Source organism: Leptinotarsa decemlineata, unplaced genomic scaffold (assembly GCF_025532065.1).
Source record: "Leptinotarsa decemlineata unplaced genomic scaffold, Ldec_3_MD MMD2_tig00026282_RagTag_RagTag, whole genome shotgun sequence".
NCBI classification, from domain to species: domain Eukaryota; kingdom Metazoa; phylum Arthropoda; class Insecta; order Coleoptera; family Chrysomelidae; genus Leptinotarsa; species Leptinotarsa decemlineata.
In genome coordinates this window covers 1,782,312-1,807,620 of record NW_027412668.1, presented here as the reverse complement: position 1 = coordinate 1,807,620, position 25,309 = coordinate 1,782,312, and the positions used below count along the sequence as shown (strand labels likewise).

At 36.7% G+C, this 25,309-nt stretch overlaps 1 protein-coding gene across 4 annotated transcripts in view; it reads right to left on the bottom strand.

Annotated features, from left to right (window-relative positions):
* Positions 1-25,309, bottom strand: part of hth (Meis homeobox homothorax) — a 232,104-nt gene that overhangs the window by 56,095 nt on the left and 150,700 nt on the right. For all 4 annotated transcript variants that reach the window (XM_023174510.2, XM_023174512.2, XM_074179586.1 and 1 more), the window contains one exon: positions 5,460-5,567. In XM_023174510.2, coding sequence (XP_023030278.2) covers positions 5,460-5,567 — 108 coding nt within the window. The remainder of the gene's footprint in view (positions 1-5,459; positions 5,568-25,309) is intronic.

Genomic DNA, 25,309 nt, shown 5'->3' with positions numbered 1-25,309 from the left:
GCATCCTTGTTCGTTGTACTTTGATCATTTATTTTTGTAAGCGATAGAAAAGCGGATTCTTGTTAATATTCGGTGTTTGATTTTGTTCTGGAAATACATTTCCGTTATCAAACAATTTGAAAAGCGCAGTGACGCAAGAGCTTGGCTGACATGGTTTTGAACACGAATTCAACTAGCACGTTTTTGTTAATTTATCGCATTTAAAGTGAAAAAAAAACGACGCAGATGTGTTTGGAATAGAAATCGTTCCTGGTGAAAAATTTCAGTAGGAGTCTTCTCGAATCTGTACAACCTAGTGAGATTTCAGTTTTATTGAACTGAAAATGAAAACAAGTGTTATTGAAATTTGAAGGGAATTCTTGCCGAATTCTTACTATACATTGGATGAATTTTTTGAGGATCATTTCTAAACATTATCTTTGTATTTTTTCTCTTTCTCTTCGTACTGTTTTTTAAAAATGTCATTCATTTACTCAATTTTTATTTTTACTCATGTAAAACTTCAAATTAACAGACATACTATTTGAGTATGTGTCCAAGTATGTATATATTTGTGTACATGTATAAATGTATGTGTATATGTGCTAACAATTTATTAACATTATACAGTTTTACATAGTTCAACAGAAAAATCTTTGCCGACAAGATGTATTCCTTATGACATTGAACGCATATCTCTCTCTCTCTCTAAATGTAGGTGACAGTTGACATAATCAACTATTTACGATACAGCCCACTCAAAATATCAATTGATTGTGTAGAATATTTGTTATTGCTTGACTTTCGAGAATATAAAGTTTGTGACGAGCTTAATAAAAAGTAAAGTGAATTATTTCTATGAAAAAACTCTTCAACAGCTTCATACCTTTGAAGTTCAGTATTTGAGGATTTCCATTGAGAATGATTTCCATATTTAGAATGATTTCTACTTTCCATGTATCAACTCGACAGCACTACCTCAACTGCAGCAACCGCTAAAAAGTCCTTGTGTACACGACGGTATTCAGGCCGGAGAAACTGAATCGATAATGGTGGAAAGAAAACGAAATTTACAATTGAGGACTTTTTTAGCAAGAGTTTTCTTTGACTATTACTTATATTGATACTGGTTTTTCGGGGGGCTGATATAGATTCTCAGGCCAAAATGATCAGGTGAGTTATGAGGTTCACAAATTGAATGTCGAAGTTATTCTGTCGTCTGAGGAGTTAAAGTTGAAGTAACCGGTATTGTGCATACTTAAAGGTGTCGGCGCTCTCAAATGCCAAAAAAAACCAATACAGAGAAATAAAACCGCTGCAAACTAGTCCACGTGGACTGAATCATTCGCGGTTCGTATTGGAGAATTTTTATTAACCGAGTTTTATGATTGGCTGAAGGGTCATAAAATTAAATTTGAAGTCAAGTTACGGTGACCAACAGAATGTAGCGATGAGTACCGCCGTTGTGTCATCAATGTTGAGTTCAGGAACTGATCGCGATTTGAGTGTTGAAATTCGAGATTGGTGCAGTTATAATTACTTAAAATTTTGTTATCTGTTTAAAATGTGGCGTCCTTGGCCAGGTACTAATAGTAATACCGAGTGTGATAACAACGCAGACTTTTTCTTGTGTAGTGATTCCGATAGCGATGGGGAACAATGCGTAAAAGAGATATCAGAGAATAAGATTCCGATGCATTTGAATATTGAAACACAGAGAGTATGTTTCAATGTATATAAGAATCTACATCTCGAGTTTGGTTTCGAGTGAAACAAACTATTGCAAGAAACATCAGATTTGACCGAAATTCCTTTCTCAACTGTACATATTTACGAAAGGGTGGCACCTACGACACATTTACGAAAGGGTGGACTGATAGTTCGAGAATGTGTACGCCTTACATGCCTTCAAACAAAGGATCGCGACCAATCATTGTGCATTGTGGGGGAAGTAAAGGATGGGTTTCCTATTCTTTCAAATTATCTGGAAACAAACTTGAGGACTGAAATGTTGACTATCATAAGAACATGTAAGCTAATATTTTTGAGAAATGGATTGAAAACACATGGATCCCAAATTTAGATGCGAATAGTGTAATAATTCTTGACAACGCTTCCTATCATTCGCGACCGCTCATCAACGTACCGAATAAAAAGTCGAGGAAAGATGAAATACAAAGTTTTTCAATGGATATTAATTTGTGTTTTGAAGATAACTATACCAAAAACGACCTACTTGAAGTCTTACAGACACGTCGTTGTCTATGGTCGTTTACCTTCAGTTCCATGGTCAGTTGAATTTTGTAAACGGGTGCAGACCCAAGTCACGACGCAAAATTGGTGAAATGAAAAAAAGCGCGCGGTACGTTGTCTGAACAGAACACCCATTTTGATAAAAGAATTTTATTATTTGTGTTGCTGAATACTATAATATCCGTCCATGGTGATATGGCAATGACAACTAATTTGACAGAAGCAGCTTCATTCAAGAAAACGGCCGTTATCAATTGTAAAAGTTCAGAGTCTTTTGTGGTAATCATAGAAAGGGGTCTTCGTCGCGCTTTCACTCATGTGAGAAGTTACTTGAGAGAAAGGATAGTGTCTAGTTCATGAGATTTTGCTTTCGTTAATATTTGGATCAAACTCGAGAAGTAGTTTATTTACTCTTTTAGTTTTCGCGTAAGTGTTTTCTTAAAATAATCTCTCTCATATTCTCTACAGACTCTGGACTATCAGTTTTGGAAATATAAACCCAACCTAACCTAACCTAACCTAACAACTCCAGACAGGTGACAAGATAGCATATGAGTAGATATATTCATTGATCTTAGCATCGAAATAATCGTGAAATGTGAAAATGTCTGAAAACTCGAATATTGACTTTCAGAAAGCCATTAAATATTCAGATATGTATATGAATTGATTTACATTCCTCAGAGTTCACATAAAAAACTCAGGGATGAATAAATCACACCTGTACATCTGTCTGAATTGTACAACTGATGATTTTGTAGCATTTCTGAGATTAGATTTTTAGGATGCAGCTGAGTCGATAATAATCGAGAATGTCGCTATAAATTTCTCCACGCCACACTCTTTTTTTCTCGTGCCGCATACGCAAATCAAAAATCGCGCGTGTTGCGAATTCCCCAAGGACTTGCATACAGAAAATTCTCGGCATATCTCACAAGAACGCATTGCGCGGCAATTCGACCGCGAAAAGGAGGTAACCGCGCTGTGCGCCTCCCAACAAGTTCGCCATGTCGCCGCTACGCGCCACTAGCACGACTTGACGCGTGCGCATAGCCGCGCCATGGCTGCGAGGCGGTTATGCGGTCGTTACCATGACGACGTGCCCCCCTCTCCTCGACGTAGGGTGGGGAGCGCGTGTGTGGTGCGCGGAGCTCGAACAAAGGAGAAAGACGACCCGATCAGAGCACGCTACGACTACCGGAGGCAACCCGACTACGTTCTTTGCTGTGTTATTGTTTGGGACGGATATAAAGGATTGTTTGTTCTTGGTTTTTACTTGGTCGGCTGTGTGTTTGTCTGCAAAAGGAAGAGATCCCGATGAATGTACTCGGAATGTTACGTGAGCGAAATGGGATGTAAAGGAAGGGTTGCTTTTTGTGGAGGAACCTTCGTATGAAGCGGGTGTTTATAGATGAAGGTCTGTGGTCATAGAAGGACCTTTTAATGGTACGAGAAAATTGTTCATTGTTTACAGCGAAACTACTCGATATAAACCGATTTGCAGCTTGAGATAGGATTGTAGTGACTTTTTTTCTGCCAAATAATGATGACAAGTGACAATTATTCCTAGTTTCGAACAAAAACTAACTTTCAGTCGGATTTGTTATTCATTTTGAATAAAATTAATCCCGGTTTTATGCCCGGTTTATGTTTGAAATTACCGGCAGAAGTTCTCATGTACTCAAAAATATATTATTGTAAGCCGAATCATTCATAACTTATTCGGAAATATCTCTTTTTCAACATAATTGGACCTAATTGGACCTAGTTGTTATATTTCCATTTTCAGAATGCTTAAAATGTAGGAAAAAATTAAAGATGAATCGATTACCTATATTATTGTTTGTGCATGAGGTTGTCGACACATCTGTCGAATGTCTCGCTAATTTTAGTTCATTTTTGAATATTCAACAACTCAAAAAGCATACAGAAAGACTGCTGGAACCTGCAATTGAGGTAATAATCGGAAGGACATTGGTTGATAGCTCAGAGCTTTTATAATTTCGATAGAACTTTATTCATCTCAAAGATCTAATGTATTTTCAAAAACGATACAATTTCTGGATATACTGATTGCGAAATATTAGTAAATTAGAAAATCATTCCACACTACGAATCGAAATGAATTGACAAATATGATATTTACAGATTTATTTTAGCGACTAGTGACTGATGATATTGATTGAGGATTGACTTGTCTCTAGATATAACAAACACAGGCATCTATCTGTCTGTGCAATACCAGATATAATACAAGGTTATTATAAAGTGGTATTGAAAGTGAAAGAATAATGATATTACTTGACATATGACAGTAGCCTCATATTGATCGTTCAAAAGCTCGCCATCTCATGGAATGAATATTTCAGAATATCAGGGCAGCTTTTCAAAAACTCAACTTTCTTCAAAATAGTGTATGTCGCAATCTACATAGATCTTATCTATATGACTGATAACATTTATTGGATATGGCCATTGCAATATAATTTCCAGCGAGTTTTCAAAATCAACATAACTACACTTTTGAATTTTAAATTTTGGCAGGTCTATAGATGGTTGTACAAAAAAAAAGAAAATTAAATGAAGTTCATATGGAAGTTTTTTTTGAGGTTAATGAAAACGAACAGTTTTGAATGTAATAAAGTGAGAAAAACTTTAGATATCTTTGGTGCTTCAAGTTTCTATCAGAAATATTGAAGATTTTTGTTATGTCAACATTCTACCTGATATATCGAAGTTTTTTTGAAGTGATAAACAACAAGAGAGTTGTCTACTTGAAAACAGCTCCACGGTGACAATGATAAACGTTGTCCAGACTTTTGAAAATCAATGAAACAAAGAAGACACGACGTTATCGAACAAATCACTATCTCAGATGTAAATATCACATATGAGGCTTCATTGATCTTCATGTTTACTTTCAAAGTTTTGAGTTTGTCATTTATTTTTTGTACAATTTCTGGAAAATAAACATTATTATTATTATTTTAACATGTCTTGTAAGTGTTTGTTCGTGAACGTTATATACATATTTATTATTATAAAATATCAACAATTACATTGTTTTTGCATTGGTTTGGGTACCAATATTGAAATAAACACGGTAAAATTGTATTTAACGATCGGTAACGTCGGTGACAGGATCAAGGCAAAAGTTAACCTGTCAAATAATCCTCAGAAAACTAATTCGCATGCAGTCTATCGGTAGCGAACATCCAGTTACTCACCAGGGCTGCCGAGGAAGACGGAGGAATAGAGGACGCCTCTCCGCGCAGCGTCGGTCGCTGCCCGGGCGTCGGTAGGCGATGACCACTCTCGTCGCGGACACCACTTCCCTGTAATGGAAAAACAATATACTACGCCGAAAGAGACGGACGACGGCCATTACCGCTAATAATCCCAATATATACAACATTCTACAAGGCCACATGCTACCTCTGGTAAAAGCACTTCGTTAGACGGGGTTGCCGGTCACCCCTTCTGCTTCAACATGCACAATTCGGTAATTGTTTATCGATTTTTAGGGTAAGAAACACATTTTCTTCTCATTATCAGGAATAATGAATTCATTCAGCGGTTTTCTGCAGAGTGGGATAGAATCAGGAGTGGGATACGAACCAATTCAGAAGTGGGATAATGTGTAGAAGGAAACAAGCCAATATTTCAACAATATTGAAAAAAAAAAAATTTTTGTATGGTAGTATAGGACATTTCTTTAATGTCTCCCCACATGCTTTTATTTTTTGAATGTGTCAACTCAAAAAATTGAAATTTGTGATAATAAAATTAATGCATGAATACTTCATTTTGAAGTGAAATTGACAGATGAAACTTTCAAGATGGCGACTTGGCGCCATCTGATAAAAAAATTAAATTGAAAGGAGAGTCTGGTGACACATCATTTCGAAGCTTCTGACGAATACTTCACAACCCTAGAATATGAAATCAATAACTTCACCTACTACAAAATGGCGGAACATTTAATAATTTCCTGAATTCAAACACATCAATATCGATATTTCTAGAAATATTCCTTATATGTCAATTCCAACTACCCGATAAGGTTTGTGAAGTTATTTTTTGTTTATAAAAACGTCAAAAAATATCAGTACGACAATGAACATCATTGTTCAGTTAGAATAATCTTTTTTAGTTTTCGGTTTCACTAGTTTACTACGATATAAAATTCCCTTCAAAATTCGAAGTTCCCGCCGTTTTTCAGTTGTCAAAACCATCATTTGTGTCAAACAGAATATTTCAAATCGTAGAAACTGTACAATAAACAAAGTAAACTGTTGAACAATAGTGATACATCAGTTGCTGAATTTGGACATCGACTTACGTTTGTATAGTTATCTCACTTCAATATACCGAGTGCAAGATATATCAAGAGCTATGAGAAAATGATGCTATGTGTGTTTCATTGCGCCATATATTGATGACCCAATAGCATTGTATATCGCAAAAAAAATTATGAGAATGGTATTATCTTCAGGATACCAAATTTATGTTCCTTCCTGCAGTAAAGTATTTGCCATAACCTAAAATTTGAATAACAACGGTATCTGAGCGCTCAAATAGTCCAAAACGACACTTCCATTTATAATTTTGTTTTTTACAACTGTGAAGCTGTTATATAATTTATCATAGAGATGATGATATCACCTCGTGGATGAATTCGATACGCCAATCTTGTTTACAATTACATCCAAGCAAGAGAGTGGGATTATGTGCTAATGTTCAGCTACGAGCAGTAATTTTTTCTTGATGTCACGTTTATCAGTATTTTTTTGTGGAATGGATTCTCATGGTGATCTCATCGAATAATGGAAACATTATACAGAATCATCAGTTTGTATTAATATTTCATAATCGAATCGAGGTTTTGGGAGAGGATTTAGAGAGAAAATCTAATATAATGCAATAATGTTCAATATTGAAAAGTAGATGGTAGATGGAAAAAATATTGACCCACGTACATATGATTGAAAATGAATGACAAAAACTGTAGATTGAAATATTATGAACAATATACGGTTTCAAAGATCGTTACACTAAGTGTACAAATGAAATAACTAAGGTATAAAAACTGATATTTCTAGAGATATAAATAAAGTACTTATTTACTTTCAAACATTTCGGAAAAGTATATAATTACGAGAATCAATCAGCTTCAGAAGAAGATAGAATCAAAATAAATTTGAGCTGTAATTTATCGAAGTGAGATGTAGGATGTGGCTAAGGATATTGACGTAGATGATGAAGAGGAGCGGCTCTAAAACATATCCTTGATACCCTCTGCAAAACTTGCAAGTTGGAACGGTTTATATAATCGAATACATATGAAGCCCATCAGTTGAACTCAATTTGAACATATGAGAGTTGAAATTTCGTAAGATAAGGTACTCAAAGACCTTGCTATGATCCACTGACGACATCAATACGGTTTTTTTATACGGGTTTTCAGGGTAATTTTTATAATCCAAGTTCAAAGATGGACATGAAAAACATTTGACACTAGTTATCAAAGTTTTTTATTAACTTCGTGACCTAGCTTGTTTCAGCCTGAATAAATACCAGTGCTGGAGCATTCATTGATCAAAAAATCTATACACTGTTTCTTTCGAATGTGGTGGATCTGTTTAATAATAATAATAATATGCTTTATTGCTCAAAGAAAATTAGGTCTTATTGACAAAGCTGCAAAGCTGTGTCATCGGAGAATAGAGTAAATTTTTCTTCCATATCGATACATGCTAAAGCGTTTATGTATTATGAGGTTTTCACAATATGACTTCTTTCTGTGAGATAATTTTGGAACTATTTGTGAGTAATTCCACGGATGCCATAGTGATATAGTATTTTTAGCAGTATTCCATGATCTACACAGTCAAAGGCTTTAGCAAAGTCACAGAACACTGCTGCTGATGACTATTTTTTATTATTGTTTCTATATTTCTTTCATTACTTTGAAAGAAAGTTATCACAGAATCAGGAAGGAAGTTTTGAAAGATAATATGTAAGTAATGTGTATAGTATCCACCTGGTGGAAGGTCTTCGACGATATTGTCTTAAATAGTAGAAAACTCAACAAAAATGTCACGTAATCTATTGCATCTTTCTTGTGTTAGTTGAAGTTTTGCTAATTGTTTATGATATTCCAACTGTCTTCAATAAAGACTGCAATAGTTTTGAATGATTTTGAGTGCAATGACTCCGTTAGAGTTTTTTCTTGTGGGGTTTTCTAAGTCAGAACAGAAATACCTACCAAGTTAGATTCAAGTAGATATTAGTGCTAAAAATCTCTTTATTTGACAGATTCAAAAAAATTCTGCGAGAATTATGTTGAAAATTGTCACAGGGTACTTAAATAGAAGTGGAGATTTTGGATAGCACGAGCTATAATTCTATATTGAATAAACTGTGTTTTTTTTCTGGATAGAAACAGTTTTGGTGTTGCAACGAAAATGAAAAAAGGTGCTCGAATAAAAAACGGATATTGATGGGATAATGGATAATTAACAAATGGAGTTTTCTTTGAGTGATTTTTTCTACAGGGATTTCAAACGCTGAACAATGTTTCACAGAAAAAGTAACCATTTTAACCTGGAAGAGTTTCAATAGTAACTGCTACTGGCAGCAGGAGCTGACACTGTACAGTCTGTAATTGTCCAGAAAACTGTTATTGGGGCCCCGAAACAATACAATTACCCCTCTCCCATACCGTAAACACTCCATCCGAGCTCTATTTAATATCGGCTACCCGGACTCATGGATAATCACCAAAGAACTCCAAACAACGCTTCCTACCCTTGGTATTTCATCCCTAAAGACAATTTGGAAGCCGGGACTCCCGTCGTAAAGGTAAATTGTCGAGTATAAACCAACGTAATATTGTGTTAGCGACCAAAGGGCTAATAGTAATCCCTACACATGGCTCGTAATGAAAGTGGGACATCATCTGACGTCGTCCAGGAGTTAGGGCTCCCTTCGTTGCAGCAGGCCGTGGTGGAGTATCGAACCGTCATCTGTTTATCATCGATTACCGGTCGCGTACAGAGAAACGCGTTGTCACTGTCGTTTATTTCCGCTTGGCGGATGTGTTCGAATATGTGCTTTCGGTAGTACATTCGTCGAAGATGAGTCCAAGTCATAAAAGTCAGACCCCCTTGATACCAGACATATTTGTATACTTACATGCCGGTAAATAAAAACATTATCCTGAGGTGGGTTAAAAGGCACGACAGGAGTAAAGGTGATCGCATTGCCGACTCTTTAGCCAAGGAAGCGGCTGGACTAAGAATTTTAGGACCCAGTCTACGGCCTGATGACTTCGATAGTTGCGGAACCAGCCAAATGTTACACCCATGCTCAATCCTCAAAGAGATGGGATCGAATTGAAGGATGCAATCTTGCCAGAATCACCTTGGGCAACTGTGGCAAGCTGGCGCCGAAGAAATATCTGGCGATCACCTGGAAAAATTTACGCTCAACAATAGGATTTCTGACTGGCCACCGTCAATTAAGGAAACACCTCCATAATATGGAGCTAGTGGACCTGTCCTCCTTCCTGGAAAGGACAGGATGGACGATGACCTAGGAGGAAAACTCCTCAGGAGGATGTACAATAGGTCACATGTGGCCTAAGTGATGTGGGCTCACCCTCCCTACTCTACAGATACAGAGATGCCAACTGAATTTTCGTTGTTTGTTCCTTATGACACTTGTACGTCGATCAGATATAATTGAAATTATCTTAAAAGTATGATTGAACTTGAAAAAGGTGTAGTTGTGATGCACTGTTTGGAACCTTTGATGAAGTAATGGATATTACTGGAGTTTTACTGGAGGAAGATTGAACTGTTTAATTTTCCTCTTGAAGATGATCACTTGGTGATCGAAACACGTGTCGAGGTGTTAAAATAACGGTTTGCAGTTGGGACAAAACTCCAAATAGTGTAAAAGGTGGTTTGGAGTTGAAAGAGAACCAAAATCAACTTCATATGGAGTTTTTAGATGATTGACATTTAAACAGCATGATAATTTGGACAAGATCCTCCGTAAAGTAGAACTGAAAGGAATAGCAGACGTTGCCGTTGGTTGGATGAGTCTTTTCAAGATATTTGAAAATTATAGGATTCAAATACAGGAAGGAGAATAATGGGCTCTGGGCCTTGTAGCATACAAAAGAATTGAAAAAATATCATCATTTTATAAATCTGTTGAGGAAAATTCTAGTGATTCTAGTGAAGAGAAACTCGATTGCTCATTTATTGACATATTAAATTCCTTTCATTCAAAATTCAAATTAGTTTTTGAATCAAATGAAACAATAGATGAACTTCATGGTTCTTCGACACAAAACTTTTTTTGATGCGTAGAAAAGAAAGAAAAACTGAAAATTTTGTCTCGTTCAGGAACCACCACCGAATATTGCTTTTAGGACGACGACAAAAATTATGTGGGTTAGACTAAACAATATCTCGAAATTCGTTTTGAACAACATGTAAATGAACATTTTTCTGCTCATATTGTTTCAATCGAAACTGGGATCGAAAGAATTGGAAAACAATAGGACACTTGATGGTTTTAGTTTGGATATTCATTCGCTCAGCATTTGAGAATTTTCGAAGAAATAGTTCCATTTGTGCACACTGTTTTGCTGTCTATAAACTTTGTGTTTCGTGACAAACGAAATACTGTTCAAAAAAGTATACGCAAAACATCCAAATTCGAGAAATCAAGAGTATGTACATTCAATTGTGGAACTTGCCCTAATGTATATATTGGTCAAATTGGCAGAACATTCAGGAATCGCATCCAAGAACGTCATATGAGATATGTAAATAATCAAACAAGTTCAATAGTTTCAAATCATCTCTTAGAAGAAAATCACATCTTTAACAGTGAAACAGTGAAATTTTGCACATGGAAAATAAGGGTTTGAAGCTAAATCATTTGGAAATATTTGAAATTGATAAACTTGGATAGATCCCCATTACTGAACTTATTTTCTAGTCTCCGTAGATATTTTATCATCGATGTAGGTAGTCAAAATTGGAATGTACCTGAGGTATATAAAAGTTCGGTGGATGTTGAAATAATACATGCTGTGTAATTTGTGAAATTACTATGGATCTTCATCAAGAAACGGCCGAGTCAATCGAAAAATTTAAATATTCTGTCATTGAACAAATATTTCTGCAGTATCTTAGTAGATTCGAATTTCACCATGAGTCAGGTTTTGGTGTTACCTAACTTTATCACATGTTCTATTCTCTGACGAGCGTTCACAAGAAATTATGATAGCTCTCATTATTTTGTTCTTTCGTTCCTTCAAACTAACATTTTTCACAAAAACAGTTTTTACAAACTCATCTCCAGTTTGTACAGCGAATATTCGAACGCACCCTTCACTGCTGCGTCTGTCTTGTTTTGCGCTAAATTTACACACGGCTATCATGTGCATTCAATAACCGATCAATCCCCTTTTTATTTCACCTTGACTCCGCTACATAACCTATAAACCAACGGCAATGTTCCGATATATTATTCTGGTTCTTCCTCGAATTTCCATTTCGAAACCATTCTGGTTCTTTGTCTTTATTGATATTGTGACGAATTTCCTTTTACACCGCTTATCGCAGGCTATAAAGATTCGAGAGCTGAGTACTTGGAGTAATGGTACAACCTCTGAGAAGTCTTGTAGTCTCTGAGAATAACTACCTTACGTTGTCTTAACAATACTTTTATGTGCTGGGTTCCGGGAGAGCTGATAAAATTGGTTCCGTTATCCGCGGAAAGAGTAACGTTGGTGATTGTGTTTTATATCTAACTAGGAAATCATTCGGGTCAAAGTGATCTAGCTGAATAACCCACAAGAGGATCATGGGAAACGCTGGTTTGGTAGTATTACTTATCATTGACGAATGCAGGTGTCTATATGAGTAGAGATATACCTGAAACAGCTATTATGTGGCGAATCACTTGTTGCGTTTTTGTGAAACTGAAAATCTATCAATATTTCTTGAATATTCAACTATAACAAAATTAGGGACACATAATTAGCCTCTATTCAATCAATACACGTCTTTACTTCTATTTAGATATCTTCCAAGCCACAATTTTTGTAACCGAATCATTTCAAAACACTGCATGTGGTCTGCTTGCCTCTATCTGATTATTTAGAGGTAAATCCATGGAAAACTTCGTAATCTCACCAAGAGATGGCATCACGTATGTCGATATTAGTTTGTCATTCCAACCAAGAACGAAACTTGCTTATTCATTGATAACGATCTTAGTTTTAGCGTATAGATGACAGTTTTCTGTTTACACCAGCTTGATAACGGTAAATTAGGTGTTGATGATCTATTAAACAATTTAAATATTGTTATAGTGTCAAACCTGTTTGCACAGACGATGTATATAAATATTTATGGGGATCATGTAATGGTTATTTGGCAATGATGCCACATTGACATCATCCAATCATGATGATAATGTAATTCTATAAGTGGAAGTGAGAGATATGGTTTTCTAATTGTTACCTTCGGATGCGTTTGTGAAAAAGGAAAAGGTATTTGGGATTTACTATATGATATGCTATAATTCCAAAATAGTAGGTACTAAATTCTCTGAAATGACTGACGCTTTTGCTTCAATCTGTCTCTTGCAGTGGCGTACAGAAATTATACTCCTCCTCATACAGATGAGGAATAATGATGATAATATGTATAGAATCATGTTAGACTGTTGCATACGTTTTTCAAAAGAGTGTGATATGGTGTTTTGGATGACATGAGGGCCCAAAGGGTTGTGGTTGTAAGTACTAAAAGGGCTCTTTATATGGAATGGTAAGAATCCATATACACCTGGAGAAAAAGGGAATAAACTTTAGGAGCAGATTCGTGGCAGGAGAAAACAGCAAAACAATTCAAGAGGACTCCTGTTGAGAATCGAAGAAAACTTGTGAAACGAAAGAAAAAATCACGGGAAAAATAGAATTTAAATATAGAAGCATATAAAAGGAAAATAAATACAAGAGAGATGGAGAAACATCCTAAGAAGGGAAGTTGGAAGGAATTGCTGAAAATAAATGATAAAAATAGTGGAGAGGGAAGAAAGTTACAGCAGATTTGCTGAAGAGAAAATTTGGAGTAAATAATAGAAAGTTCTACTGACAATAATTGAGTTTGACACAACTGCTGAATTGAACTGAAGAATTCCTCTATAATTGCAGATGAAATGGGATATTAGAAAGGAACAATTATCTAGAGATTATATTGAGAAAAATTTGGGGGGATTTCTATAGTCAGTTCTTCAAGAAGGCTTGAGGATGTATGAAAATGGTCAACTAACGTATATTCTGTGAGATCCAAAAGTTATTTTGTATTTTTTTCGCCAGACATCAGAACATACTTGGGTTTCAGCATAATATGTCTTTTGAATTAAGATTTACTGTAACGCAACCGATGCATTTCAAGCCCATTTCAATCCGAAACGTCGAACATTCCTCGATCCTCCCGAGTATTCCCCGTGTAATTAGAAACGTAATACAGATATTGCCGATATAATGGAGCTCTTCGGTCGTCGGTTTTCATCTCGCCGCGTCGTCGTCGTATGGGGAAGAGGGATGCGCGGGCGGGGGAAGTCTCTCTCTCTTACCTCGGAAACATCATTCTCGTTTTCCATTGGCTCTCGTTCCTCCCTTTGGAGTTGCATCTGCTGTCGATGCGATTCGTAAATCAAAATCGCGAAGCGAATTCTACCCTTTCATTGCGCGGACCTGTCGTTACGTGGAAACGGAACAACGCAATCTCCACGACACCCCGGGGTGGTGGCGACGGGGGGTCGGTACGTTGGACCTCAATGATTATAGTGCACTTGTTTCGTACAGTCGTTCGAAAAATAATCAACATTGTTTTCACATCGTCATACGTAACATATTTCAATCAGAGCCTATTTTCCCTTGATCATTGAATGAAAAGCAAAGTATCATGTAACCAAATTATATATAATTCGAAAACAGGAATAACTGCTGGGAAAATAACGAAGTGTCTACATTGCCGTTACGTGTACTCAACGCCAAAATTATACCTCATAATACCTGACAGAAGACATCTCAAAACGGAAATGGAACCATTACTTTTTGGATACCTCACAGTCTGAAGGGTGATTAGTATCAAACAAAAATTCATCGAGTTGTAAACAAATTTTAACACGATAAAATAAAACTAGATTGGTTGAAATGTTGGCCCAACGACCTGCTGAGATGACATCGCGTTAATTTCTCAACGACAATAAAATTGTGTACTCGAAATTTTCGAATTATCGCAAATGACGTTGAACACCTCAACACAGGTCACAGAAACCTTATCTCTTAACCTATCGCCGGAAGAGTGGCAACTCTGTAAGGTATTCTGTGATATTGACCAAAAAAACCGACGCATGAGTACCGCGGAAACGTTGAATGACGTCAACAGCGAAACAGGTTTGCTCAAAAGGGTTATAACTGGTGACGATTCATGTGTATATGGTTATAACATTGAAATCAAAGTCCAATCGTCTCAATGGAAGAGCCCAGGAAAGCCAAGACCAAAAAAGCACGCAAAGTTTGATCAAATGTTTTACTCATTGTTTTCTTCGCAAGAAAAAACGTTAAAGGGGCGCCTTACTCCTCTTTTATTGGGGTAGGATTCTAAAATACGTCTCCTATTATAACATCGAGAAACAAACCCTAAGTTTAAAACGCTCTGTACATTCCGAAAGTTGCATTTTCATCGAAATGGAAAGGCACGTGGACATACCGAAAAGAATAATAAAGTGAACCGGAATAGATGGCAGAGGTGACAGATTATATTTATGAAGTAATGTTTAGCTGAGCGTGGCAATATTCTTTGATTTAACAGTGATGATTCATCACAATTTGCGATCGTGACAGGCGACTCGACGCCATAATATCATTAATTGGTGAGAACCGTGCTTCTGATTAATTAGTGGATATGTTTTCGAACGAGGCTATAAGTAACTAGCCGCGGATTGGGAATTTCAGTGATTAAGTAAACGATTATTGGAGTATACTCTCTCATAAAAAAATATGAGCAAGTGGAGTGTTCAGAATTATCAGTTTACAAATCAATTACTATTTTGAAACACTGCTTAAACCTTTCGACAGGTTTGACAGTGGAATGTGTGGGATTCCAAAATTAAAATTTGGTGGTGATGTCAAATGCCTGAATCGAAATACAAATAACTTTGTCTCCATTATAATTGATAAAGCTAAATTTGGGCCATTTTATTATTTGAAAAAACAAATTTGTATAACCTTGAAATTCCTTGCGCAGTAAACTCACTTTTGCGTTTCGAATAATGGAACTTTCAAAATTTTCGTGCAAACGTCATACGTCAAAACTAATGATCCAATTTCCCCCAGAACACAAGGAAGTTCACCAGGTATCTCGTCTCGACATCTAAATGGGTAAAAACCTCTGAAAAATGCCGTTCCGTGTAAATTTCACTTTCGTGGCTAACTGTGTCATCGGCAACGGTATATGTATGTAAAATTTGAAATATGACTCGACGTCAAGGAAATATATGTCGCTGTAGCGCTCGGTCGGCCTTCTCTGCCTCCTTGATTTACCGCCGAGCTTCGGACTTGTTGGCCTAGGTCGTAGTTGGCGCGGTACGTTTGGAAACAAACGAAAGTGGAGGCGAGTCGAGTGTATAAGGAGTTTGGATCGTATTTGGATCTTTTGTTTCGGTACCGTGTCATTAAAAATAAAAATTTCTACCGATGATGACGCCATTGAAACGATAAATAGCTGATCCAATAAATGATCCAGCCAGGAGCGATAGTACATGATCGACATTTGAACTGATGATTGCGACAAAATCATATGTGACACTCTAGTGACTTAGTACATACCCCCTCTTGAAGCGGGTTCAAAAATTACCCCAATAAAATCAATTATGATGCATCCCGTGTCTGCAGCGTCTAAAAAATCTTCAAGAGCACGGAAAAGTATCATCTCTGCCCCAATTTCCCGTCACCTCGACGATTACATCACAATAAAAGCGGTACGACCTCATCCCCATTCCGAATAGCAAATTCCACCGCATAACGTTTAGTAGTCGATCCTGAAGAGAGTTCGAGACGATCCAAAACGGCTCGTTTTATCGCGATGGCCATTTAGTAGATTGCGAGCAAGATGGCGAGTTGCCGGGAGAAGAGAAGCAGCGTCGCGACGGCAAACGTCGGCCTGGATGCGCCGACGCCGCGTCTATTTCGGAGATGGCCCTCCTCTCGATTTTGATGGACATCCAAGAACCGCGCCCTCACTGCATGCAACAAATCTCGTCTTTATCGCCTTTTGGGCTTTGTAATTTGAAGTAAGTTTGTCCAGCATTGTCTGTTTTTGCAGTTAATTTTTTTGTAACTTATAATATTCGAGAAGATTCAAATGGTTATCTCAATTTTCGCAAAATAATTTCGTATCTGTTATTTTTTGGTAAAAGACGAATGCAGAATACACCAGTTGTGTACTAGTACTAGTTGTACTTGTACTCAATGTCTTCACCAGCATAAGCTAAACTTGCAATCTTGCATCAACATCACGGTGCATATTTGAGAGAAACTGATTCAACTATTTCAGTAATACTAATTCCTTGAATGAAAAGCGTAATAACCTACAATCACTAGTTTTGAACCATTTCTCGAATTCGAATGATATACAATCGGCCATTTAAAAAATTCTTGGCCATCATACGGTTTCTTGCAATTCCCAAACCATCGAGATCTTTTTCTCCGCGAAATATACGGCTAAAAATGATAATTAAGCAATTTCAAAATGGTCTTCGGTCGACGATTCAACGAGTCTGCGGGAAGATTTAGTACTTCTACCGCTTTCAGTAAAATATCAAAATGATGCTCTCGACTGATGTCGACCGTACAAAAACTCCTCGCAAGCCATAATAACTCTGGACCACTCGACGTCTCTATACGCACATCATATTTACGATCCCAGCAAGATCTGTCTACAAATCCCGACGGTCTTGACTTTTTTCGAATGAATTGCTCTATTTGTATGAGATCGCCAACAAACAGGGCGTGATTGTGTATTCTGGTTGAACGGCAAGTAAAAACTAGATCGGACTTCTTGGTGGTCACCGCATAAGTTTATTAGAACTGCTTTCTCACAATGGTAATGTCTTCTGTTCGATGTGGATTGGTCTATATCAAATATCTTCCTAAATGACAAATTATTCGTACTTTCCTAGGATGTTCCTCATTTTTGAAATAATAATGATCGTGACAGTGATATTTTGGGACGAGATTTTGAGTAATGAAAAAACTAGTTGCAATACTGTAGGCAATACGTAACTAAACGTAAATATTAAGATTCTTCTAAAAATATGTGAGTTTATCAGGATGCCTTTCGGAATTCAAAATGACCCTTGAAAGTTTCATCCATAATCATTGTGAACATTAGGAATCTTCTGAGGATTTTTGAGTTTATCAGAATGCCTTTCAGATTTCAAAATGACCTTCGAAGGTTTCAAACATTTCATCTATAATTATTGTCGAAATCAAGGAATAAGAAATCTTCCAAGGATATTTGAGTGTATCAGGATGCCTTTCGGAATTGAAAATGATCCCCAAACGTTTCAAACGCTCCATCTATATTTTGTGTTGAGATTGAAATATTATCTGAAGAAATTATCATTTTAAACCCTTTTTGGTTCAACAATTGAATGTATTGGTTTAAAGAACGTTTCATGATACCCATATTCATTTTTTGAATTCACCAATAATAATATTGCTACGGTTATAATAAAATCCTTGAGTAGGTCAACAACCTGCTGTTCAAACTTCCAGACTCAATTTTCATGAAACGATGTTTCAAGGACTCGAACGATACAACCGGATGTCGACAGTTTGATGGAAAAGACCTCCATAGCGTGGAAACGTCGGAAAATCAATATCGCTCTACGTCATAGGCAGCGTTCGGATGAACCCCGCTTCGGTTTTCCTCTTTTCCGACTCAACTTTTGTGAAATATTACCGTATTAAGGCCGAATACGCCGGAACACAACTTCGTTGTTTCTGTTTATTCGAGAAACCCGGGGTTGGGCTCATATTACTCCGGGAAAACAAAAGTATATTACTGAACGTGATTTTCTTGATATTCCTCTGGATACTTGTATGTACCGAGTCTCCTGTTTTTTGATTAAAACGACGTGGAGAACAATGAATCTAACTGTACAGAAAGATTGTCTTTCAGCGTTCATTGAAAGTTTTTTGCGTTCATCGATCGGGTTGTGTGAACTATCTTTGAAATGCGTTAGGAAGGATTATTTCAGTTAGAAATGAAACGAACTTATAATTCGTCGAGGTGTCAAAAAATAGATACTTCTTAGAAGTGAATTAAGTTCAAAACATTAGAAAACTGATGATTATGTGAGGAAGTTCACAAAATGTTGTCATTGATGTTGCTAAAGGTGTTCGGTTTCACTTGCAACACACTGTCAGCGGAAATTATTGTAGGTCCTCTCCATATCACTACAAGAAAATGTTCGAAAAAAGTGTTTTCATTGTATCGTATAAGAAGGGAGGAAAAGTACGTCAATCGAATACGTTAGATATGATGCAGTGAAAACTTCATCTTATCTCTAATGTTATTGCAACATAGAAGAGGATTTTTGATGAGAGATATTGTTAATAAATGTTGTTTTGCACCAGTTTATATTAAAATGTTTTGCCTGTTTCCCTTCTTGTGATGATATTCTGATGAAATCTGAATTGACTAGTGGTTCATGTTCCAGGTTACCCTTACGAAAGGTATTATATGTTTCTTGTTTTTTAAATTTCTTTATACTTCCTAATGGTTTGTCCTTCAAAATGAAAATGAAATATGTTGAAACATCGCTAAAGCAGAATAATCAAAGCATTTCTCAAAAATGCTTTCCAAACATCACTATGTGACATTATGTTATAAGTTCTTTCATCCACTCACCTCGGACATAATCCACTAATTAATTCCGAAAGAAATAATTAATTCGTCATCGTCAACATGTAACATCCATAAATGTAAATGATAAAACCGTGTGTATCGCAAAACATGCGATTCACCTGTTAACTGCATCCTCGGGGAGTAGGACACATCTCCCCTAATGTGCCGTTGTCTCTAAACAGATTTTAATGCACTCCCAAAACAATGACACGCACCCCAAGTCATAACCACCAGGCGCTTGGCTATAATAAATATTTTTACGAGCCCTCCCCGATTCTGCGAGCCACGTCAGATCGGATAGACAGTGAAGGCGCTACTGCGTAAGCGCTGGGGTCACCTGATGATGATTTACTTTTATTCCTACATAAGAAATTTGCAAGGAATATATAAGATAATTCACATCGATTTTTGACCCTATACACGGCTCCGACCTTAACAAACTGAAGCACTAAGTTGGAGGTTGAAAATTGTGACATTCAACACTTCTCAAAGACATTTCAATGCAATGTTTTTTATTCCTACTATAGAATTAATGCTAGGCTGAAAATGTAAATTTTTCAATAAATTGATTTCACCAAATAACTTTTTTGTACTATTATCTCACACATAAACTTCCAATAGTATTCTTAATATTTAGTAGTATATTTGAAACTTCAGGAATCATAGGATGGTGGAGAATTGATGGGGAAAATTTATTCAAAATTTTTCAAAATTACTTTTTTAGTCAACAGTAACTCAGGAATCAGGTTATTCAACGTTGAAAACGAACCACTCTGGCAAGGAGTTCCATACGTAAATTGAATACTTAATTAATAGTATCTGAAAAATACCACGCGCAGAACTCATCCTTGTTATTACTGAACCACCAACGAGAGGAAATGTAATGGGTCTGGATATCACAAGTCGTACAGTCGTGTTAAGCCATAGACAGTCAATTTTCGGGAAATCCCCTGATCTCCTTAGATCATTGATCGTTGGTCACATTTGTATGTGAATTCTCGTTGCTGAAAATCCCAATTTTTTATATGATATTCAAACAGAAATTGAGAAACTGATTCCTCTTCGAAATGAGTTAATAATTACGAATCAAATTCAATAGATTTGTACAGATTGCAATGACTACTTTCAATATTTTGACAAAGTTTCATTATATTTCACTATGCCCAAATTGCTACCTCATCATTCTGAAAATCAACGGGCAGTAAATAGAACAAATCGAGCATAAATTTTGCTACACATCCCTAACCTCATATAAACCGTCATTGTGTTTCGAAAAGGTTTTATTGCTATCAGCTGATTTTTACGGCCCAACTAAAATCTGTCGAGAACATCATTCAGCGCGATATAAATGCAAGGTTTTATGGATTGTTATAGGCATTCTTTTCAATAAAATTTGCAACTAAGCCATTTATCCAGTCCGTTATAACTTGTCGTACAATTTGATTTTTTTTTCAGTCGATGCCAATATAAATTTAGAAACTTTACGAGCGTCGATACGATAATGTTCTCTACTAGCCACCCACGATACACGTAAGGAATAGAAGGATGGTAATGGAAGGGGTCAAAGTTCTGAATTACTCGAAGAAATGAATAGAGGGGAATATACGGTTTGGCGATAGATATTACTAATTCGCGAGCTTATATTATCATGTTTCTTTTGGATAATAATTTGAAGGTTGTGATAGATCAAAAGAGGAATAACCCTTCACTTATAATTCGATTCGTACTGAAGAGAATGTGATATTTGTTTCAGTTTATGCAGTTACCGTTTGGTCTTCAAAATGCTCTCTACAATTTTCCAGGTATTGTGGACTAATTTTTGTCAAATTTTAGAATTTGACAAGACGCTGTTGAAAGTAGAGTACTCGTACTTAATACTATAATGTTTGTTTTTTCTTTCCATCTGCCCAAAAATATATACCCGAGTAATAATTACAGTAAAATGAAACGTTGTTTACACCAAGGCCATTACGCGTTCACCGTTAGCTGAAACCTATAATTGCTTAGTAAATATACTTAAGGGCTAGTTCAAACCAACGTTCCATCATTCAGACGTCACACAAGAGAATAATTAACTAATTTCACTTGGTGCTATTTGGCGGGCGATTGTTTAACTACACCCATACCTAGTAGCAATTACAACTTGAAACTCCTACGGCACCTTCTCCCGTTTAATTATTCAATAAAATGGGTAAGTTGGGAACTTTTGATTAAATTAAAAATTCCCGAATTTTAATCAGAAGTGTGATCAGGTGATGGATTATCACAGGAGCCGGCATTCGAAAGGTTAATTAAAATTGGGATTTTAGTTTCCATTAGAAAATCTCTGGGAGCGATTGGTAAAGTTGGAGTTATTGGCTTTTGGGTTTTTGCTAATTATTGTTCTTAACGTATAGAAGTGACATTTGAAATAGAATGCATAAAAAATTACCTAGCTGGCTGATATCATAACAAATTCTGAATAAAATTTGACAGGTTAGTAGGCTTCAGCTGTGCAAAAAGTGGCAAAAAATTAGGCTGAGCACATTCAAATTTAGAATCACTAAACTCTAATGAATATTCTGAGGGTTTCCCTGATCTACAGAAGTGAAATATATGAATATGTACTCCTAATTCCAGGTTTAAACCATTTCAGGTGACGCTGATGACCTCTTGACGGCATTTAAGTACAATGTAAGAAACCAACACGAAATTCCTTCCACTTTCTGAAATTCTTTTGCGGGCCCTTTCGCATGTTTCAGAACTTGTATAAAGTCATCCCCGCATCGACACCGCCGCATATTCTTCAGCATGTTTTGCGGTCTGGCCGGAATATGTAATATGGCGGCGAGGTCCAGAGACTAGCGTTGTTCGAATTTCACGCGCGTTTGTTTGTTACCTCAGCAAGTCCGGTGTAATTAGCAGTCTCTAAAAAGCTGACAACACTTTATAAGATGTCATGCCGAACCGGGTCGGCGTTATCTCCTTCTCTGGACACGTTCTGCGATATTCGAAGACCTTTTTGCGATCGGACTTCTTGTGTCGCTTCTTCTTTACTAATGAGAAGAGAAATGAGTAAATGATACATGCGAATATTTACCGGACTTCGCGGTTATTTGCTTCCTTTTTCAGAACTAGCACGGCAAGCTTCGAATAACGGAGAGTTACCACCTAAAGAGTGCCAATTCAAAGCATACTACTATAAACTTTTGTGTTCTTCAAGGAACTATATTGCGCCGAAAATCTTTTAGGCAAACAAATGATTTGAAAAATTATGAATTGCTAACCAAAACTTGAATCTAGCCATCGGGCTGAGCCTATGTCAAAGCTATTTTCCAAATTTTCCGCTACGACTGCTGCAGACATTATCAAACGTAATGAGGCATTGAATAAAGTGCTCGATTTGTCCTCAGCAGCGATTAACATAAAGAAAAGTCCAATCGAATGAAATGCACTGCGAAACATTGTCAACCACCTTCAAACAAACGTCAAGATTTCCGCTTGAAATACAGTTGCATAGGCTCTTCCTAGGGCCTGCTTTTAATATTTCCTTCTCCCGGAGGATCCAATTCTCTCTACTCGAAAAAAGTACTGTGTAAGGCAGTTTGCAGTTCACAGTTTAAGGCATAAGGCAGTTTAAGGCATAAGGCAATCAGCATACTACTGTACTCTGCAATATATTGATTTGTTCATTTAGATATGTGCACAAATCTATATGCAGTCCATCTAGCCTAGGTAGAGCTAGGAGGATATTCATGACCACTTACGATGTGGTATTGACGGCACCATAGATGGCCAGGCAAGCCTGCCTCTGTAAGCCACAGAGGTTCGACTGAGCCGTTTTCTGCAAAGCCTTCGGCCGCCAGGAAATTGCTCTGACAATGGTCACATGAATTCAATGGATTTGTTTGGGACATAAACCCCAAGTTTTATCACAAATAGTTCGACAGGTCCACAGGAACAGATTGGATTTGTGTAAAACTTTTTTCTAGTGAGCGTCCCGGGTAAGTTTTTTATCAAGGACTAGTACAGAGAACCAGTTGTAACAAAATATACCATCTGAATTGGTTTTTTCAAATCGACACACTGTATAACAATTTTCTCAATAAATTCAAAGCTGCAACGAACAATTTTTGCGTTAGTTCTAGTCGAGTTGTTTCAGCTCACGCCTTCTGTAATATGTTCGATTACAAGTGAAGTATTTAATGCGTTCGTATGTGTTCATCCAGTGGAATTGATAGAATTTTCGAAGGAGGCAAGGGAGCAATACAGGCAGACGGGAACCGTAACGTGTTGCAATTTCTGCGACCGAAGTTAGACGTGTGGTGCATAGAGATGGCTGAGATGGGATCACGTAATCTATTTGCGGTGGATCGGGTCGTAGGAAAAGTGACGTGAACTGTTTGGGCAATGGCTTCGTGTCGCACCGGCAAAACAGATTAATAATACATGCGATCAACTGAACTCGGAAGATTTTTCCGGTAAGAACTCCCAAGACAGACATGGAGTTTTGGCGAACGCCACTACGAATGCAAAACGTCGCTCTCTACGTTTGAATGTACCATGAAGTACAATTGTCTGTACTGATGAATAAAATCCATTTATTCAATGAGTGACTGTCCGATAATCATTGAGTTTGTTGACTTCCTGAAGTATTAACATTCACCGAGGTTACGGAATGCTGAGCTTCGCCATTCTAGCTACCTGCCTAAATTGAATATATGGTAACTGGTCTCATTTCAAGAGGAGGGAGTGTACTGAAAGTGTATGTTTTATGTGTTTAGTGTAGGAGCAAGAAATGTATGTTTGTTCAATATACCAAAAAACGTTGTTGAAGTGGTAAAGGAAGTTTGGACCTCTCAGGTTGTTACTGCGAATTGATTAGTGCTCAGTGGGTAATTGAAGCTACCGTGATAATCTATATAAAAAGTGTATTAGGCACGATGAGGGAAAGCCAGAATTGTGACAGAACCAATATATTCTTCATCTATGAGCAACTAAGCATGGTACTATGAGCAACAGGCATCTTTTTTGAAGTAAAAGGAAAAGACCATAACAGCACATTAGTAGCGCCAACATATTGAATGAAATAAGAGGAAAACTTCATGTGGAGAAGTCTAAACAAACAATTTTCCCTTCTATATAAGAAAGATGAATATAAATGCCGCCTACAAAGTATTTGACAAGGTGATAATATCGAAATAATTCAATATGTAATTACTATAATCAATATTCCAATTGAAGAAGCTGAATAAAGTGGTATAAATGTCTTCTAATTTAGATATCAGGGCGATAGTTTTAAGCCCCACGTTGGGCGCCGCAAAGTACTATAATCAATTTTTCAGAACACCGATGCTAACAGAATAGAGAGTTTTGTAAAAGGCACAGATCTAATATTTTGAAGAGTCCAACCGACAGTCGATAACATCAAAAAAGCTTCGGAAAAATTATAAACACCGGAACGTCAATTTCTTATTAGCGGGGAAGACAAAACAATACGTTATAATCAACCTTGAGAAATACAGTGATAACAATGGGATAAAGCTGGAAGAAAATTTCACAAACTTTACCTGACGATTTGATTTTCACTGACAAAAGTTTGTGAAGATCAAATTGTTGAGTGTAGTGTGTAGGTGAAATTACAATGGATTTTCATCAAGTACCGGCCTAGTCAATAATAAAAAAACTGGAAGAATATTTTACTGCCTAAAATCTGTAAATAATAAAACTCATAACTGAAAATCTGATTGATAACGAATCCAATACGTGTAAAATATAACCTTTCCAAATAGGACTTTTTTGTGAAAATAATATTATATTTGCATTCGAAAACTGGGGAGCGCACTATTCATTCTGCCAATCGGACTTGTTCATAATCAATAGATATTCATGACATTGGAATACCATTTTCATTAAAGAATTACGATCTTTTTGCATAGTAGAACAGCAAAAAATTCAGTAACATGACCAATTTGTACCTGTGCACCAGTATGTGATGAGGTAACCACCGTCAGAGGTAGTGAAACTCATAAGAGACCAAACTGCACCGAGGAGAGATAGAAGCACAAATTTCAACCTTCACTCTT